General features: G+C 31.2%; 1 protein-coding gene across 6 annotated transcripts in view; it reads right to left on the minus strand.

The window, feature by feature from the left end:
* The window catches only part of LOC139489724 (nuclear factor NF-kappa-B p105 subunit-like), a 57994-nt gene that overhangs the window by 33900 nt on the left and 1922 nt on the right, over window positions 1-22172 (minus strand). For 2 of the 6 annotated variants that reach the window (XM_071276465.1, XM_071276468.1), the window contains exons 2-9: window positions 8746-8904; window positions 8004-8143; window positions 4920-5068; window positions 4090-4223; window positions 3154-3312; window positions 1826-1930; window positions 1112-1206; window positions 355-493 (exon numbers count right to left, since the gene is read on the minus strand). In XM_071276465.1, the coding sequence (XP_071132566.1) occupies window positions 355-493; window positions 1112-1206; window positions 1826-1930; window positions 3154-3312; window positions 4090-4223; window positions 4920-5068; window positions 8004-8143; window positions 8746-8887 (1063 nt within the window). In that variant the 5' untranslated portion in view covers window positions 8888-8904. Of the gene's footprint in view, window positions 1-354; window positions 494-1111; window positions 1207-1825; window positions 1931-3153; window positions 3313-4089; window positions 4224-4919; window positions 5069-8003; window positions 8144-8745; window positions 8905-15716; window positions 15838-16831; window positions 16862-22172 lie in introns of those variants that run through there. The other 4 variants (XM_071276466.1, XM_071276463.1, XM_071276467.1 and 1 more) reach the window with 4 other exon arrangements.

Genomic DNA, 22172 nt, shown 5'->3' on the forward strand with positions numbered 1-22172 from the left:
ATCTTTCTGTGGATAGTATGTAAATGACTTGGGATCACTTGTCTCTCCATCACTTGTACTTTAAACTTACCATCTTTCTGTGGATAGTATGTAAATGACTTGGGATCACTTGTCTCTCCATCACTTGTACTTTAAACTTACCATCTTTCTGTGGATAGTTAGTAAATGACTTGGGATCACTTGTCTCTCCATCACTTGTACTTTAAACTTACCATCTTTCTGTGGATAGTATGTAAATGACTTGGGATCACTTGTCTCTCCATCACTTGTACTTTAAACTTACCATCTTTCTGTGGATAGTATGTAAATGACTTGGGATCACTTGTCTCTCCATCACTTGTACTTTAAACTTACCATCTTTCTGTGGATAGTATGTAAATGACTTGGGATCACTTGTCTCTCCATCAGACTTTCTTTGTAACATAATAAACACATTCACTGTCCGATCAATTGTAGGATCTTTATAAGCAGGAGTCTTAAACACTATGGCATACTGGAAGAAACGATAGAAATGATTTTAAGAGTTGATAAAAAAATTGCCTATTATATATTTTCAATAGTATTTTACTGCTAATGGTTCCTTACGATTTCTTTGACATCATTCTTTGAAAATTTTTATGAATGCCATCATGAAATGGGTAACCATTATGTACTATGTTCCACTTTATATGACCATATTCCTGGTCTCTTCTTATTAACTGAGACATCACTAAAAGCGACTGATCACCAAATGTTTACTTTTTGTTTTTGATGGGTTGGTATTGCTTTATCTTTACTTTCTTAAGCTGTTTTTTGTAGACTATAGTATGTCCAGTACAATTTTTACAAAGCTGTTCTATTCTATGTAACAGTGACCATTGACCTATTGACCCCACAATTATTAAGTTTCTCTCTCTTACCTTTATCTTCCATTTGTATCAGTTTTATATCTATTAAGCAAGCAAAGCACCACAAAATAACATCCAGAAACAATTTTCGAAAATTTATTTTCATAAATTTTAGAAGCAGTGACCATGACTTTTAACTCCAAAATAAATGTGTTTCTTCTACATTCCTGAAATCTTTTTTTTCAGACACAAATAAATCATTTTATGGTTAAGCCATCACCTACCTGTCTATGGACATCAAATGGACCAAAATTACCAAACGCCTCCCATACAACATTTCCATCTTCATCTTGTTCCACAAATCTTACACTTATGTCATCTGAAATTTTAACAAAATATCAATTATGTATTCACTGGGTTTTTTTCTAAATTTTTGTTTCTGAATTCATTTTCATTTCTGGATTACTTCTTTTTGTGGATTTCAAATGTAAAAGTGAACTAGAATTTAGGTGATCAACTTGGTATAAATATTCTGCAAATTTTACTTTACACAAAAGTTGTATTTATTGAAATAACACCTTTGAAATGAATCTAAATTCAAAACATTTTAATCCTCATGTAAATATCTTTTGAAAATCATTAAACTTAAATTATTTTGTTTAAATGCTAAAATAGCCAAAAAGGGGAGACAACCTTGACATAAATTTTCACATTTTTAGAGCATTTTTAGGAATAAAAGGAGTTATGGGATAAACATCAAGGAAAAGACATTCAATATATAATCAACAAGGTAATTAAGATAAGTCAAGTCCCTTAACAATACTGGCTAAAATTTAATCCTTGACTTTTGATTTAGGAAATTTGCCACTAGAAGATAAGCAACCAAGAATCAATCAATCTATTATAAAAAAAAAATCATATTATAGAGTATCTCCTAAATCAAATTTAAATTATGTTATGGATCTGGCTGCTAAAAAAACTTTTTTTATTTCTCTCACCTTTCTGTACTTTTTCACACAGAAGAAAAACTTCTTCATCTCCTCTGCAAGATCCGCCATATTTATCCATTCTACAGATCTTCAGAACATTTGCCCCTGGCGCCTCTGAAATGATTTAAACAATAAATTGATTGATAATATGATATTGACCAAATTAAAAGGTTTAAACCCACCTGACACATACATAAACTTAAATATATTGTCTGAAATAGAAATTAAAATGGGTTTACATAGGGATCTTAGATTCTGTTTGAACATATATGAAGTAGAGGGATAATTTAAAACTGAGCAGATAGTTGTGCATTCATTTTAAATATTTTGAGTTGTTTATCTGTCAGTTTGTTGTTTTCAAATACTAAACAGTGTTTTCCCAGAAATTAAATGAAGGATTGGGGTTTATATGGAGAAATTGGGAATTCTTAATTTAAAGAATGGACGGTCATAATCAATGCATTCACCACTCATAAATGCTCTTGGGAAAACACTGCTCGATAATCAAGTAAGAACTATAGACTTATTCAAAATTAAAGAATGTGTGATTTGGTATGGATGATTTTGAAGCAAAAAGTACTTAGTTCAAGGGGGAGATAATTAAAAATATACATATCCTTACGTCCATGTTTTAAAATTAAGAACCCCATATAATTTCTCAAACATTTATATAGTATCCTTCATTTTTTAATCAAATGTTATTGAATTGAAGAATACTATATTGTATACTAATTTTACAGTACAGAAAAAGTTAAATAACAATATCAAACTCCTAGACAAATTCAAAATGGAAAGTCCTTAGGCCAAATAAAAAAGTATGTGTGGTTCCAGTTACATCTGAAAAAAAGTTAGGGTAGGTAGGTAGGGATTTTTTTTTATTTCATGGTTTTTTTTTACATTGAGTCTATGGGAGCAACATTCTGACTTTAACAGTGCTTAATGAAAAATGACAATAAAATCTTTAGGGTAGGCTATTTTTAAGCCAAAAAAGTAGGGACGGTAGGGTTACTGGAACCACACATATATTTTTATTTGGCCTTATTCAATGGCAATATCAAACTTACTGCTCTCATAGATTGGTGATGATAGGACTGATGATAAGACTTTACGAATTAAATTACTGCCATGTTATAGGTAAACCAAACTTCAAGGGAAAATTCAAAACGGATAGTATTTTATCAAATGTCAAAATCAAACTTACTGCTATCATAGATTGGTGATGATAGGACTGATGATAAGACTTTACTAATCAAATTACTGCCATGTTATAGGTAAACCAAACTTCAAGGAAAAATTCAAAACAGATAGTTTTTATCAAATGTCAAAATGAAACTTACTGCTATCATAGATTGGTGATGATAAGACTGAGGGTAAGACTTTACTAATTAAATTACTGCCATCTTTAAGGTAAGCCTGGAAACAAAGCTTCACAACGTTTAACTGCATATCTTTGGCTTGCTTCTCTGCTTGCTGTTTTGCTTGTGCCAATTCGTCTTCTACAAATAATATATAAATTTTGTTTTTAATAACTTGGACAAACACAACAGAGTACAAGTGAGTGTTGGTTGCTTTACGCCGCATTAGCACAAAAAGGCTATATCGCGGCGAGGAGAGAGTACAAGTAGATTTTCTTTTACGGGTGCCGATTAGTTTTAATTATGAATTATATGCCATAAAGCATGGAAACTTGATCTTTAGCTAATTTCAATAGTGTGGAATATCTGAGATACCGGTGGTGTTTAATGTCCAGTGGCAAATATTAGTTGTATATCAAGACCAGGACATGTTAATGCGATATGAATATGAACTCTGTTCTGTTGTTGATTTCAAAGTTCTAGAAAATAAGGCAAGATGTACATCCCTACCTTGACTACATTGACATTTTATTCTGATTCAAAGAGGACAGGTTTTTTACAGTTACTACTAAATGATGTGTGCTTAGCAAGAAAGTAGCAAATATCAAATTTGGAGGCTTGTTTTAATTTTCAGACAGAACCTAAGTCCTTCAGCACTCAAGTCAAATACAATACAATGAGACCACGTTGGCAGTTTAAACAAACTAGAAATGCATCCCATAATGAAGCTTCAGAGAATACCTGAATAAAATTTTCCATATGGTTTAAAAGAATAATTTTGCTCTATATATAACTTATGCAAGGAAAAGAGAAAACGAATATTTGTGTGCACTTATGAGTCTATAAACACAATAAATGTAAACCAGGGTGTAACTAATAGAAATATTAATACTTGATTATGCATAAGATCAATTATACCTGATAAATATGCTTGTTCATTGAGGTTTCCTAATTTGACCATTTTATCCATCTTCATCGATTCTATAATTCTTTGTTCTATAACTTCAGCTGATTTCTTTCTCGTCACATGTTGTACACAGAGATTGGCAAAACTGGAAAGAAATGATTTTCTAGTTATTTGTAAGTAAACAGTCAAAGGCATTATAATTTTAAATTTAGGAATGCAGCATTAAAGTTCAGATATTTGATTGATAATTGGGTGCTTAACACTATTTTCAGCATAATTGGCTTTATTATATGGCATCCAGTTTTCATTGGTGAAGGAAGCCATAGTGGAGGGAGAAACCATCTCCCTTTTAGCATAAATACTGGCCAACTAGTCAATTAAGATAAGAGTAGAATGTACTTGTCATGCATGGAGTTCAACTCACAATGTTGGTGTTGACTGGCTAGTAATACAGAATTTGAACAACTTTTACCATTTGGCCAGTTTTTTTTCAAATATTATATAATATCAGTGCAGTTAACAGTTTCTGAACTTTTTAAAACACACTAAAACAAATTCTTTTTCTTCAAATTTCAGAACTAAGGTTATAAAATTGATCAAGACGTTTAGTTTTAGAGCTGAATTTTGATCCCAGAAGAACTTATTATCATGGTTTGTCTTATGAATTAATTTTTTTTTTTTTTGCAACACCTTTTGTCTATGTCTTTCTAACAAGAGAATTCATACAATGTTTTTTTTTTTTTTTTGACTATTGTGAGTGTTCTCCCCTGTTATGACTTTTGAGTAAACATCTTACGCGACAGTATTTTGTCCTGTTTTGATTTTTAAGTAAAAATCTTACGTGACAGTATTTTGTCCTGTTTTGACATCTACGGTACATACACCATCATTACAGTTCTTTCCGACCAACTTATGAGCATGTGGTCTAGGAACTGGTTCATCTGTTACCAAGTTAACCACCACACGACTTGGTCCATTGTAGTTTCTTATCTGTAAAATTATAAAACAAAATTGAATGCTATTATATCATTCTGAGTTTTTGTTCATTATTCAGTACTTTAATAGTTTTCTCATTTGAATTGTTTTACATTTGTGCTTTTTATAGCTTACTATTAGGTATCGGTTTTGCTCATTGCCGAAGGCTATATTGTGACCTATGGTTAACTTCTATGATATTTTGTTTCTGGTGGAGAGTTGTCTCCTTAGCAATCATACCTCATCTTTTTATTTAAGTTTTTATTAATAGAATTGTAATACTATAATTAACCACAACCAAGATTTTCTATAAAATAATGTCAACAGTTTTTAACTTTATGCTGCTGTTCTTCAGATATAAAAAAAATCCCCAGAGACATATATAAGTCAAGATATAGACATAGTCATCACTCTATCATTAACAACTTATTGACTTAAAGTAAATATTATTAGGCCAATTAAAATTAATTGATAGATTTTCATCCCCGCCCGCCCCTCTGAAATCGTTCCGCCCCGATTTTTTTTATTTTAAAAAATTTACAATTTCCGGATTTTGTTCATTTCCATGACCAGTAACCGTCAAAAATTTCGTTTTATTCAAAACTTCCTGTTTCAAATTTCGGTTTTCGTATTTCTTCAAGTAATTTAAAATGATTCTGCAGCTCTATTATGACAAAATCATCTACCGAGAATAGAGATTGATTACGGGAAGGGCATGAAATAGTCGGTTTTCAAGTAATACGCTGTGCCCAAGAACGCAAATCGCGGCATGACACACATTTCTGTGATTAGAAAACCGTTGATTATTTTATTGATAAAATGACTTTGTGTCAGGAATTTTGGACTATGAATTATATCCAAAGAGCAAGAATCGTGGAACACATTGGTACAAAAACATAACTGGATTAAACAAATTAACACAACCACGATCTTGTTAGATTTACGACAGTATATTGAGTTCAAAAAGTCGGCAAACATACACTTAGATTTACCCATGGCTATTGTTTTTTTTTTGTTGACAAACAGCAAACACCTTCTGTCCCAATACCCTCAATAGAGTCATTAAACAACTTCTTCTTTTTTGTTAAGTTCATGATTTACATATTAATTATATTTGCATCTATAAGAAGAATCATAAAAGAAACAACCGGTTACCCTATTATTTTCAAAACAGTTTTCATTTTATTCTGTACTCATAATTCTTGTGTTGCATACCAATGCATATTTGTTTCATTTTATGGAGACAAAAAACATGGCTTAGAAAGACAAATAAATTTGGTGAAGGTAGTCCAACTGAAGAGAGCATTTCTCTATGTATATGCTGTTTTCTAAAAATAGGTTTCCATCCTGCCAACTGTCACTATTTGCGGGGGATTTTCCCCATGGAGGCTCCCCATTTGAAATTTTAAAATAGCAATTTTGTCCACAATTTAAAACAAAACAATCAATTTTACCATGGGTATAGCATTGTGAGAGTATGGAGACACAAATAAACAACATTACTATGAATTTGAAGGCCCTTTAAAGATTTTGTAGGACTATGACAGCTTTCGAGACGTGACGGTTATAGGATGTGTCGGCCGTACCACATCGTCCATGGGAAATATCGGCCACACATTGTGAGACGTATCGTCCACACTTTAAAAAAAATGCATTGAGATTATAACATAAAATATAATAAAAAAATAAGTATTTATTCATATAAATAACAAAAATACGATTTTTTTAGTAATTTTTTTCTGCACAAGAGATCTACTGTGCACCTTTATTTATTCTTGTAAGAGTTATCTTTGCTTGATCATCATCACTCGTTGGGGTCATATTATGTAAGTATATTGATTATTTCTTCATTATCATATAAATAATTTCTGAAGAATAATTTTTATCGTAATGTGATATAAAGGCATCTTGCACGTAAAACTGGGCGTTTTGAAATGTTGGCAGGTATGTAACTGTTTCTAAAGCAGTAATTACATGTAGAACCGTGAGTGGTTGCCAACCATAGATTTTTATTTAAGATTTGAAAATTATGTATGATTCCTTATACATGTATATACATGATTTAAGGCTTATTATTACACTTGCAAATATGAAGAACACTTCACATGAGGGTTTCATAAGAAATAAAAAATAAAAAATAAAATCCTCCCACCCGCCCCATTTTTTTCAAAACTTTGGATGAAAATCTACTAATTAATTTTAGTTGGCCTTATATAAATACATTTAACATGTTTAAAGTGAAGCATATTATCCCAAAATTGATCTTTAATCTTAACACTATATTTAAATGATAAGACGGTTAATCCCTTTGATAAATGTACTCGTATAACGGTATATGTATCAAAAAAGATTAAGTGTATTTAAATTAACAATAGAATTTGACCCAGATTTGTTAATGACAATTGATCTCATTGAGAAGTTAGATAACTCTTATTTTTACATAACAGGGAACGTACAAAGTATAGAAAGGTCTAATAAGGTGTTTCCCCCTTGTATTTCTACATAACATACATGTACCTGCATGTAATTCATATCATGCAAGGTCATGTGCATCATCAAAGTGTTTTTCTGTGTTGCCCAGTAATGGGGATTAAGGAGGATTTTGTAAAAAATTATTGATGGATTGTTTGGTATTAAAGCCATTTACACCACAGCTGGGGAAATATTGCACAGTTACACCTTCAGCCTTCAGGGACTTTTTGTATGCATATTTCCTTTAATCTTCAAAATTAATCTTACATCTTTGTACATTTACATTGTTCATCAATAAATGCATACATGGGCTTTGCTTGTTGTTGAAAGCCATATGATGACCATCAGTTGTTAATTTCTGTGTCAATTAGTCTCTTGTGAAGAGTTGTGTCATTGGCATTCATAACAGATCTTCTTTTTTTTATATTTTATACACAGACATTTCTTAATTTGCACTATAAAAATACCAAACACTCACTTTGATTGCTGGGAATGTTTTACGATACTTTTCACTCTTTTCTCCCTGAAGTCCACCATGTGACGGCCCTTCACACTCATATCTGAAGCGGAATCCTCTAGACTGTGGTTGTTCTACAATCTCTATGTAGGGTTTGGCCTCTGCGAAAAATAAATTAGGGGCAATCAGTACAACTTTCTGAGATCCAAATTATGAGGACCTATTAAACAGAAAAACCTGAAGTTCTATTTCCTAAATAAAAGATATGATACTGGTCAACAGTAGTAATTTTAGAAGCAATTAAAGTGTTCTTTATTTTGAATTATGAAATGTACGAGATTGAGAAACCAGAGTAAATAAAAGGATCAACAAATCATTCCTCTTTATTTTAAATGTAAAACATCAAAAATGATAGTAGTATAATTTTCTACGTATGACATAAAGACAAACAATTTAATTCATAGAAATATGACAGCTTTCTTTAAAAGTTTTCAGAGTGCAAACCATTAAATTCGTAAAAAAATAAAATTAACTGTGTTTGTACACTTTGGAAAAATAACGATTGAGATTAGCCAACAGATGGCGATGAATTTCTTGAAAAAGAACTCTATTATGTAAACTTTAGCAGATCAAAACTTCGAAGTAAAAAGTTTATTAATGAATTTCGAAACTATCTATCAAATATTGCTTTGAAGAATTCTTCATCAAATTAACATAATTTTCAATACAAAAGTCAAGCAAATACAAAATATAATATGTTCACCATCATCCACGGTCTCCTCATACATATTAACATGGTGGTGATCTCCATTTAACATGTGTACATTGTTTACAACAAGGAATTGTGGGACACCAACAGTATTACTGTCCTTGCTGTCATCTGAGCCTGTATCAGCATCACTCATCTTGTACCAATTTTCATCTGAAATAGATAAAATTCTTACAAATATGAAATGTGTATAGTAATTTAAGAATCAGCAATCACTTGAACAGATATAACTAGAAAAAATAGGCACTCCTCACAATAGCTAGCTGTAAAATATCCTGTCTAAGATATCATCATTAAGGTGGTACCTAACACCTTCACTAAAATTAATTTGGCTAATTTAATTTTCATAAAATTTTGACAAAGTATTTACTTTGACCTTTTGACAAAAATATAAAAATTTTAAAAAATTTAAACCAACCATTTTAGATTTTACCGAGTTATCTCCCTGTATTGTTAGGTACCACCTTAAGTAAATTACTTGAATTCATCAAACTACATGTTCTAAAGTCCAAGCATTTTATCAGAAAATGTTGTATATATACCAAAAACATATATAACAAAAATAACTTTTTCCACTGACTTTATTAATTCCAACTGTGCAAGACCCTTGTGGGTAGTCAAGGTTGTTAATCAAAGTGCTTGTAAGCACTGAAAGGTAAAGATTGTGTTAATTTATCAGTGGGAAATACAATGTAAAATTAAATATTTCTTTGTCAATAAAGCATTGGTGGTAGGTTTTTTTTCAACTACAAGTCTGGACAATGGAAGATAACTACAATTTTTAAAGATAACTTGAACAATGACATCATTTATATTTTTAAAACAGATATTAGATTCCTGCACCTTGCAAAAGTTATGTTTCTTTTCTGACAGGTCAGTTGTAACATAATTTTGTGACTTGAATATCTGAGCATATATTACATTGATAAATTGCATGGATAGGATGTATAGAATGTTATGATCAATGCACTTTATTTTGTGTAACAAAAAGTTTGTGATGATTAAGTCTCGGAAGATTTATATATCAAGTCAGTAAAATAGGAATTTGATTGCATTTTTAGCATGCTTGTTTTTGCCCCTTTTTTTGCCCCTTATTCCTGAACATTAGGGGCAATTATCCCCAAACTCATACCAAGTCTTCCCTATGTGATATGGAACCATGCAGTACAATTTCAGAGAGATTTACATACTTACACACAAGTTAAAATTGCTTGTTTTTTACCCTTTTTGGGGCCCCTTATTTCTAAATAATGGTTGGAACCATAACCCCCAAAATCAATGCCAACCTTCTCTTTGTGGTATTGATTTTGGTATAATTTCATAGAGATCTATTCACTTTAACTAAAGTTATTGTCCGAAAACCAAAGTGTCTTAGGACGACTTAGACGAAGACAACAATGACAATGTCATACCAACATACAATGCAAAAAAATGTTTGCGGTCTTATAAAAAGTAAGACATTTTATGTAATATTTGTAAAATGTAAACTGAAGGTAAAGTTAATTTTGTGGTTAGTTTTCTATGTTTTTTCTTGGAAATGTTATGTTCAACATGATCCCAATGCTATTACTTTTAGCTAGAATTTTTAGCATCATTAACTAAGAAAGATACAACATAAGTATCCTCAAATTCACAGAGAACTTTTTGCCAAAAATTATAATGTATAGTGTATAACCTTTCTTTTTTTGATAACATAAAAACTGGCCCAAAGCACATTTTTAAGTATATATATTGAATCTATGTCATGTGTACAAATGTTGACAAATAAACCCACATTTCCTCCTTCATATCAAGTTTGCAACAACAACAAAAATTTTAAACTCAGTTCAAACTTGATAATACTGTCTAAACTAAGAAATTTATTGCATACTTAAATGGATTTAAACTTTGATACGGTAGTTTATAAAAAAACTTCTAAGAAATATTTCCTATATGCACACACCTTTATTAAGCATACATGTTTAAATTCTAAACCAAATTTTCCCTTCAGAAATTACAGCAATAAATTTCAATTTTTTATATTTTCCTAGAAAGGAGTTATTACAAAGAATTTATGTTTTTTTGCTTTTTCAATGAGAAGGGCCTCAGGGAAGATTAGTTATATATAGAAATTTCTATTCAGTGGATAATAGTACCCTAATCAGGTTCCTCAGAGCCATATCAAACCAGATGATCCGCAGGGTGCAGCTTTATACGACCGCAGAGGTCGAACCCTGAACAGTTGGGGCAAGTATGGATACAACATTCAAGCTTGTTACAGCTTTGAATTTGGATTGTGATTAAATAGTTGACACAGCATAGGTTTCTGATACAGAATAAATGTGGTCTAATGAACTTAAAAAAAATGAATTCACCTATTATGGTCCAATATCCAATCGAAATACATGGCCATGGATTGATTCAGCATATCAAAGAATCCCAAGAATTCAATTTTGTTTAATATTGGCCCCTTTTGACCTTAATGTGGACCAATTTGATAACAGGGCCCAATAAATATTTGACACAAAATAGGTTTCAGACACAGAACAACTTTAGTCAAAGAGCTTAGAATTGGTAATATGCATATTTACCCCAACCCGAAAAAAAATGAAATTGTATCCCCCTCCCCAATTTTCTTTTTGACACCCCCCTCCAAATTTTGTTTTCACTTCCCCCACCCTTTTTCCAAAAAAAATTTCTTTCCTTCAAGTCATGGTCATAATTTCAATTCAAATTTCCATAGGAGATGCAACCATAATTACCGATTCAAAGACATCTTTTAATTTAAAAGACTTATGATAGAAAATTAATACATCAGCATAACTTTAATAGTAACTTCTTAAAAGTAAATTGACAGCTTACATCCTCAAGAAAATACAATATTTCTTAATACATAATTTTAAAGCAGTGTAAGGGAGGTATTCCAACATATTATGCTTGGATTACTTTTGGATTACCTCCCTTACACTGCTTTAAGATTGTCATAATTGTCCGTTAACCAAGAAAACCTTGTTTTCCTCTTTTTTGCCCCTAATTCCTAAACGGTTTGAGCCATAACCCCCAAAAGCCATTCCTAACCATCCCTTTTTGGTATGGAAACTTATGGTATATTTTCAGAGAGATCCATACACACAAGTTATTGTCTGAAAACTAGAAATATGCCTTTTTGGCCCATAATTCCTAAACTGTTAGAAAGTTCTATAACTCTCAAAATCAGTCCCTACCTTCTTTTAATGGTTGTTAACTTTATGTGTTAAAATTTTATTGATATTCAATTGACTTATACTAAAGTTATTATCCGGAAACCATCTGTCTTCGGACAACGCTGACGACGACCACGTGATACCAATATACGACCAAAAAATTTTCAATTTTTGCGGGAATATAAAAATGTTTCAGGTTCATTAAATCTATTTCTATTCTGTGTGTATAATCATATTGATGGAAAAGAATAGGTATTGTCTAAGTTTGACCAGCAAGTAATGGACTTTTTGGAAACTATGGTATTGCATGTTAATTCCCTACTCACCTTTGACAAAACTTAATGCAAAGGAACAGCCAATTTATCGCTGTTCTTCATTTGAAAGTAGCAATTAGGTTTATAAGATGGAGCAATAAGTCATGCATCATCAAATGAAATAAATCTTACAAGACTGACACAGACTAAGACTATTTCTTGTACAGAAATCTTTCTACACGGTATAATTTATTTTGAATCGTGATAAAATTAATCAGATTCCAGTCCCCTTAAACCAAAACTCTATACATTATACCACTCACTGTCACATAAAGAGATCACATATAGCTAGCATTCCATTTCAAAATAAACAATGGTAAATCTATGGTGATAAAATAAAAATATTTATTGCCAAAAAAGGAGAAAACAAAAACAGGATATTTGATGATACAAAACAATAAGTTATGGATTTAAATTTACATGTGTAATGATTAATAACCCAAAAAAATCTTCAGGATGTTAAAAAAACATGATGTTCAACATATATTAAATAATTTTAACAAGTAAAATAATTTAACAGATTAATAATTTTTAAAGAATTTACCTGTTTAAAAACTGAGTAAGACGAACAATTTTTCTTACTTTTTACACAAAAATTATACAAATAAACATGTAAACACAATAAAATACACCATGTTCACTCTAAATACATTTGTATCTGTTTTTATGCCTGCAGCAATGTTGAAAATTAATTTCCTTCATTTACTTTCTATAGACAAAAATAAACAGGAGTAAATAATGTCAAGATGTCTAACATGAGATTGCTGGTATAAATCTATTTACCTTTAAAGTTTCTGACACAGTTGCTGGCCATAAACATTTTATTCTTTTATTTGCTATTTATTCAGAAACAGCAGTCAAAAGGAAAAAATAAACGGCAACCATATTTGTACAATATAAATCTCAAAGATAATTCAATGTATTGCTTTTAGTTCAGTTTACATCTCATACATTTATTGAGGATATCTTTTTTTATTTCCTGTTCCTAAATACTTAAACGATACATTCCACTAACCTATGCTGGGCTACTTCTTTAATAATCACGCCTACGATATTTCAGATAAAGAGGAAGTTAAAAATTTTGATTCAACAAAAGTAACATTTAAGGACCATATCTTTCTGTTATCAATATCTCATCATATTTTATACAATGGAATATCAAAGAAACTTCAATATAAATATATATACATTAAAAATTAAATACACGAAAGAGTTTTAAAAGCAGCATTGTCTAGCGCTTTCATCAATCTTGGGACTTTTCAAGACTATGAATGTCGCTATGGGGAACACAAGCTTAATGCTTAGTAGTTACATGAACAATAACATCGTGTCATACTACTTTATATGTTATGAACAATGACGTTACGTCATAATACTAATGTGTTCCCCATAACAACGTTCATAGTCTTGAAAAGTCCCAAGATTGATGAAAGCGCTAGACAATGCTGCTTTTAAAACTCTTTTTGTGTATTTAATTTTTAATATATCATTCTGTACACCGCTTGAAAAGAAACGTTTTTTGAATATATATATATACATATACTATACAGAAAAGCCTAATATACATGTAAAGGACATTCAATGATTCATGGAACTAGTCAGAGATTGCTCTGAAGTCTTACAGCCTCTTTATAGGACTTGCTGGGGCCGTGGGACAATGGCCCGAGAGAGTCCCGAAAAGGTAGTCAGACATCAGAGCAGTCTCAGAATACCATTACCATGACTAACTCAGGACCAAAAAAACAGACCTTATCAGAGAAGAGGACTTTGAGGTAAAAAATGCAAAGTCTACAGCAGGACATGAAAAGGTTGGATTAACAAGACAGGTCACATACCCTTATTGAAAAAGATATTTGCACCCCAAAAAACAATTGAACATCAGAATCTTTAAACAAAGATGACAATGTGATTAAGTTATTGTTTTTGAAAGGCTGATACCAGTATTCAATTCTATCAAAAATAATGAAACACATTGTATTTGATGTAGGCACTTGTAAAACTGCAGTAATTTTTTTTCTTCTTTTTATGGACACCAAATACATTTGCACGCCCTTTCTCTAGTGATAATTTCTGTAGTAAAATTTTGTTAACTGGTTCTCCTACAATATATTCTTTTTTCCTTTTCTTTTAAATTATGGCTTGTTTAATTATATAACATGTATAATACTACTGAAATTTTCTCTATATTTTATTTTCAATCTCAACAAGAACCAACTACAGTGTTCATATCTTCAGGTTCACACAACAGGTAAAATTGAAATTATTTTTGGTCTTATATCAATTTCCTTTTAGAACCCTGGACAAAATGCTAGAGAATAACCAGAAGCCTAGCTCTAGCTCCTACTTGAACTACATTTTAAGACTGACGTAATCAAGACTGAGTTTAAATAAAAGCTTTCAATTGAATTTATATATTCCAGGCTGTTAAAACTTGAAACTAATTTCAAAACTGAAGACTGAGTACCAGTTTAATAAAACAGTTCCCTGTTCTAGTAGAGATTTTCCTCATTTCCATAGTTTTGATCTAGTTTAAACAAAAGACTACTTACAAAACATGTTTGGATTAATTTTAATTTAACTGCATTGAACAGTGCATTTTACCTTTCAAATTATATAATTTATTCAAAAAGTGATGTGACTTTGTATTTGATATGATTGTCTATAGCTACCTATCGGGATAAGATACATGACAGAACCTGTTATTGACTTTATATCAACAAAAAAAATCTTTATTCACCTTTTAACCACATAAGGAACTAAAATTATACAATAGAGTGTATACTTCATGTCATACAATCAGCTCACTATATCTTTTCCAGAAAAACACACACAAGTCACAATGTCCTTTTAAATGGAATCTTCTTATCATTTGTTAAGTTATCTATCTTATAGGTTACTATAACGTTTATTTTATGTCAATTTAACTTTTAACAAAAATCAAATCGTCTCACAGCACAAAAGAAATATACATGTTATAGCAGAGCTTTTATATATCACAGATCCTACCAATATAGTGTTTTAAAAGGCATCAATGAGTAGTTTACGTAATCTGTTATTACAGTAACTTGAATGCAATTCTATGAAATTATAACCCTTTTTTGTTCTGTAAAGATAAGAAGAAATGTTATAATTACAAATGAGACAACTCTTCATCAGAGACCAAAAGACGTAGAAGACAACAAGTACACATTAACAACTATCATGACTATAGGTAACCATGTGGATTTCAACAATAAGCATAACAATGCCGCATAGCAAGCTATAAAAGATGCAGAAATGACAAATATAAAACAATTTATATGAGAAAACTAACGGCTTGAATTTTTGTACGAAACAATCATAGAAAAACAAGTATAACAGACAGCCACAAATGAAGGCTCCTAACTTTGGACAGGCACATACATGACATAAAGAATGTGGGAGGGTAAAACAAAAGTTTGCAGGTGCCTAACCCTCCCCTCCCTCTTACCTAATGGCGACTTATGCCTTTCTTCAATCTGCATGATTATTATTGCGTAACTTTACCTATCAACTTCCTAATCATCTTCCTTCCTACATTCAATCTATTTTAAGCTTATAGTCCTAAATATAACTTTTTGGGCCTTTCCAATTTTTGTATATATGGTATTTAAAGTACATTAATTATCTTATTTCAGTGTTTCGTCAATAAGGTATTGCAAAATGTTTGTTCTTCCTTTGAAGGCTGTTTTTTACATGTAAAATGAGTCTTCGTCCTCTTTTTTGTGTCTTTTAAACTTTGGGAATAAATTAGTTTCTTATAATTAACAATAGTTTAACTTATTCATCTATCAAAAACTCAGTCATTGTCAGTAGAGAAAAATAAAAGTTAAATAAATTGAGAATGTGTCCACAAGACACAGATGATGCCCCAACATGCATAATACATTATAAAGGTAACTAACTTGAGAACTGTAGAAGTGACGCCACCCAAATTTGAACTTGATCTGTGTCTATGCAAATATGTGTTGTGTATTCTTTTAATATCATTTGGTTGAAGTAAATCAAAGTTAGCTAAAGGACAGAAACATTTGGGAATGGGGCTTAAGGTGGTACCTAACACTACAGGGAGATAACTCTGTAAAATCAGCTAAACGTTTTAATTACGTTGTGTTGTTAAGGGAATATTAAGCTTCTCAATGATCAAAATAAGTGTTTGTCAAACTGCTATATAACCAGTGTAATTTTTCTGACAAAACGGTTTGTTCAAATTTTTTGAAATTTTTATATTTTTGTAAAAGGGTCAAAGTAAATACTTTGTCAAAATTTTGAGAAAATTAAATGACCCAAATTAATTTTAGCTAAAGTGTTGGGTACCACCTTAAACAAACCAACAAGGAGAACATTTAAAAAAAAGCTTTGGTATGCATGTTTTAGTGTTTAGATTAAAAATGCATTTTTTTTAAAATGCAAAATGCATATTAAAAACACATGATTGAAATGAAGCTGCTAGAGGCACTCCTCAAAATTCTCCAGAAGCATACTTGTATATATATATATTCTTTATAGTCAAACTTGGTACAGGCACAAAAAAAAAGGTGCGTTTTAACAATTTTACATGCTCACAAATTTCCCTTTTGCCTTTTTCAGGTTACTGAATGCTGTAAAAGTAAAACACAAAATAAACAAGAATAAACCTTAATAGGACACAATTCCAAACTAGCACTATCACATTTTCATGTTCAATGAACAGCAAACCCGGGTATTACCCTTTTTATTTTGGCTTACAATTGTTTTTTAAATTTATATCATAATGAACAGGTGTACTGGGTTTAAAGTATATATATGATCACAATTTCACGGTAAAATACCTTAATCTGATGTAGGACTGAAATTTTGTCTTCATGTGTAATCCTCATTTAGTGTTACCAAAAAAATAGCTTTTTCTGATATCCAAGCATAATTTAAACATTTTGAATGGTGTGATATTTTGTCTCCTGTTTAAAATATTGTGCATCTAAATACATTTTGACACAAGGAATTAAATTGAGATATTATCACCAATGTACATTGATGGGTCATTTAACATTAAAAAAAAAATAAAATGAAATGACAAATTTAAATAAGCAGCTGCGTCGTGAGGGCCTGTCAAATTTTCAAAGAATATAGTTCAATTACTTCTCAATGCCAAATTAGAAATTTGTGAAAATCACAAGGGAGCTTACTTTAATAGAGATAAACAATTCACCAAAGGTTCATGAGAATTGCTGAAAGTATTTGTAAGTTATTATCATCCGAAAACTGAAAAATTCCCCCTTTTTTATGAATAAAACCCCATTACTCAGAAATGTAAAATCTAAAATTTATAAAATTCTTAAGGGGGCTTACATCAATAGATATTTAAACAATTCACAAAAGTTTCATGAGAACTGCTAAAGTATTTTTGACTAATTGTCTGATAACTGGAAAATTCATCTTTTTTGCAAACAACATGTACAAAACCCTGTAACTTAAAAAATCTAAAATCAAAAAAATCAAAAGGGAGCTCATGTTATGATATTAACAACTTGACAAAATTTTTTGCAAGTTGGTGAAATCATTCTTCAGTTATTATCAGAAACTTGAAATTTCCCCCTTTTTTAATGAATAAAACCTCATAACTTGGAAACATAATTCTAACATTTATAAAAAAAAAAAAGAAATTGAGCTCACGTAAGTATACTAATCTTTGCAACAGCTCATAGTTTACCAATCATGCAAAGTACACCTATGTTATAACAGAAAATATATTCCTGCAATAACATAAGGGTGTTATTACAGTTTCTCTATATCTCTTTAGAGGCTTTGCTCAGACTTGCATAACAATGTATTTCAATTCATTGTAAGAAATGTCAACACATTTTGTGTCAATAGATATAAACAATTCACCAAAGTAAGCAAAGTTTTATGCAAATTTATTAAAGTCTTTTGGAGTTAATGTCCAACATGTTGATAGTGGACGGACGGACAGACAACAAATGGTACCATAATACGTCCTGTAAACAGGCATATAAAAATGTAAGTAACTATATTTTTTTTCTAAGAATTCACAACTTGTTTTGATAACCACATTTATTTCACATGTAAAATTATGGGTATTATTTCAACGGGAAATCTATATACATGTACATGTAAGTCATGGCAACCAATCATGTAATAAAGTGCATGGTTTTCAAGATTTTAAAACTAATTCTGTAAACAAGCATTATAAAAGCCTATGCATAAATAGTGATTTGTTGAACATTTAAACATGTAAATTCATGGTAAAGATAACTGTTAGTACACATGTTACAGTTACCCACACATAAGTTAGAACTGAAAAAGTAAATGAAATCACATGCAGTAAAAATAATCAGTGTTTGTGTTAACCCAAATAGAAGATGCTACAGTCTACAGCCTTTGTGCCCTTAGACTTCTGCCCCCCCCCCCCCCCCCCTCAAATGCCCTTGTGCTGTTTTGGCAATGTTACTATAAACATTGCCATATCGGGTGATATCGCGTGTAATATTTCTTGTCAGAAATTAAATTATATTCAAGACACCTGATGATTGCCCTGAGGTTTATAATGTTGTAAGAATCAATTAAGGTAGATAAGACTTCTAAGGTACAGGTAATTAACTATTGTCTACATGTAAAAATTGATTCTTAATTTGATGAATGTGGCAACATGTGTTTGGTCATGAGGTCAGTGTGCCAGAATCAATGTTCAATTTTGCTTTTGAGCAATTGAGTATGCTGTTGAATAATGCCCTAAAAAAATAATTTGAAGAAATTTTCTTATTATTTCTAAAATCTGAAATGAGAGAAAAAGTGTAACCCCCCACAAATTCTTATTTACCCCCCCCCCCTTTTTCCAATTTGTTTTCACCTCCCCTTCCCCTTACTCCAAAAATAATCTCAATTTAAATTTCTAATGGAGTTTGCAACAATACATGTAAGTACTCATTAAAATATTAAAATACAAGAGGCTGTCACAACGACAGCAAACCGGATTTATTAACATTTATTTGTGTCCTGGCAATATCACAAGAACCATTACTGATGAATGATGAAAGTGAAAATCATCAATATCAAATTTGACCTCCATTTTGTCATCAGTATCAACATGTTAAAATTTGAAAAGCTTAGATTGAATGGTTTATGAGTAAATGTAACAACGTGAATGGAAACGCCATTTTACGATCTTTCAAGAACCATAACTCCTGAACGGTAAAAGTCAAAATCGTCATTATTGTACTTGACCTCTATTTTGTCATCAGTAACAACATATGAAAATTTCAAAAGTTTTGGTTGAATGGTTCATGAGAAAATGCACGGACACGACTGGAAACACCATTTTTCAATCTTTCAAGAACCATAACTCCTGAACGGTAAAAGTCAAAATCGTCATAATTGAACTTGACCTCTATTTTGTCATCAGTAACAACATATAAAAATTTCAAAAGCTTTGGTTGAATGGTTCATGAGAAAATGCATGGATATGACTGGAAACACCATTTTTCAATCTTTCAAGAACCATAACTCCTAAACGGTAAAAGTCAAAATCGTCATAATTGAACTTGACCTCCATTTTGTCATCAGTAACAACATATTAAAATTTGGGAAGTTTTGGAAGAACAGTTCATGTGTAAATGCACGGACATGACTGGAAACTCCATTTTTCAATCTTTCAAGAACCATAACTCCTGAACGGTAAAAGTCAAAATCGCCATTATTGAACTTGACCTTCATTTAGTTGTCAGTAACAACATATTAAAATTTTAAAAGCTTTGGCCGGTTAATAAAATGATATACATGTCAGTTATGCATTTTGTCATGGTTTAAGTAAATATCAATTAAAAGTAACTTCTATTTTATTTGTACAGCTAATCATTTTAAGACAATTATCAACAAAATTCTCTAAACCTCCCTTACACTGCTTTTAAATTGTCTAAATTGCCTTTAACCAGAAAAACCTTTGTTTTTCCCCTTTTTTGTCCCTATCTGCTTAATGATTTGAGCCATAACCCCCCATAACCGTCCCTTTGTAATATGGAAACTTGTGATATAATTTCAGAGAGATTTATACACTTAAACACAAGTTATCAGTTATTGACTTGAAACTACAAAAATGCTTATTTGGGCCCCTTTTGGCCCCCAACTTTTTGAAACTCCCCTTGGAGCAAGAGCCCTAAAACTCAATTTCAGCCTTTCCTTTGTAGTAAAAAACCTTGAACATGTAGTATAATTTCTAGAAAAATGTTTGTTTTTGGCCCTTTTTTGGCCCCTTATTCCTATATGTTCGGAAAAATTAACCCCAAACTGAATCCCAGCCTTCCCTTCGTTGTATGGAACCTTGTGGTACAATGTCAGAGAGATCTATACAGTTATACACAAGTTATTGACCGGAAACTAGAAAAATGCTTGTTTTTGGCCCTTAATTCCTAGACTGTTTGCCCCATAATCCTTAAAAAAATCCTTAAACCTTGTAGTACAATTTCAGAGCAATTGAAATACTTATACACAACTTATTGTCCTGAAACTACAATGTAGATAAATGCTTGTTTTGGACCCCTAATTCCTGAACCTTTGGGACCATAACCCCCCAAAATCAATCCCAACCTTCCTTTTGTTGTTATAAACAATGTGTTATAATCTTATTGATTTCTATTTACTCATACTAAAGTTATTATTCGGAAACCATCTGTCTTCGGACCACACTGAGGTCGACGACAACAACGTGATACCAATTTACGACCAAATTTTAAAAAAAATAACATACAAGACTAACAAAGGCCAGAGGCTCCTGACTTGGAACAGACACAAAAATGTGTGTATAAATAACATGTTTTATAACTTCTCAACCCTCCCTCTATACCTTTAACCAATGTAGAATAAAGAAACACACAGCAATAAACACAGTAAAACTCAGTTTATAAGAAGTCATTGTCAGATGTCAGTATTGGTAACAAAAGAAACTTACTGTACGCAAAATGACAATAATGCATGAATTAACAAAGGACTACTAGCAGTAACTGACATTAAATTGATTGAGAGCTTATATGTCTTCATCATATGAACTCATATCATGCCAACAACTGGTTTTAGAATAAATGTGGTTATTTCCAATGCAAAGACCCTATGAGCAAATTAATATGAATATCAAAATATGCCATCCTGAATGACCCGACAACAGCATCTTGACTACATCCCTTCTAAATAAGCTTTAAGTCTGTTTAAAGGTTTGGTTAGCTTTTGAGGTGAGTGTCTACATTTTGGTGCTTTTTAAAGAATATTACCATAAAAGATTGTTTGAAATACATAAACGAATAAGATGTACTATGCATGTTGATTTATATTTACCAATGACGTCCTTAATGTATTGATGATTAAATTTAGTAAATGTTTTGACTAGTTCGTTTCTGTGAGTGTTACATTTTAGGCCATAAAAAAGAATGGGTTTGTTTGCCCTAACCCTACCTACCCAGAAAATAGCTGCCTACTCAAAATCTTTTATTGACCTAATGTTAAAATTATTTTTTTATTCGAATATACATTGTAGGCATGACGACTAATAGACATCTGATTTCAAAATACTCTTTTACCCACTATCTCAATGTTTGGTAGTGTTTGGGCAAACCCAAATATTTTTAAGTGTTGCCTTAATGTTGTGTTTCTGTTGTTTAATTATTCTCCTTATATTTGATCAATTCCCTCAGTTTTAGTTTGTAACCCGGATTTCGTTTTTTTTCTATCGATTTATGAGTTTCGAACAGCAGTATACTACTGTTGCCTTTATTTGTGATATAAAAAACCCTGGTGTAATAATTTTTCAGTATTACAGAGGTTTCTTTCATTTAAATCAAATACGTTGTTGCATACACTAGTCAGCTTATTGAACAAGTTGAGGTATATAAACACCATATTAAAGATGGTGAGTGACAAGGGA

This window comes from Mytilus edulis, chromosome 9 (genome assembly GCF_963676685.1).
Source record: "Mytilus edulis chromosome 9, xbMytEdul2.2, whole genome shotgun sequence".
Lineage (NCBI taxonomy): Eukaryota > Metazoa > Mollusca > Bivalvia > Mytilida > Mytilidae > Mytilus > Mytilus edulis.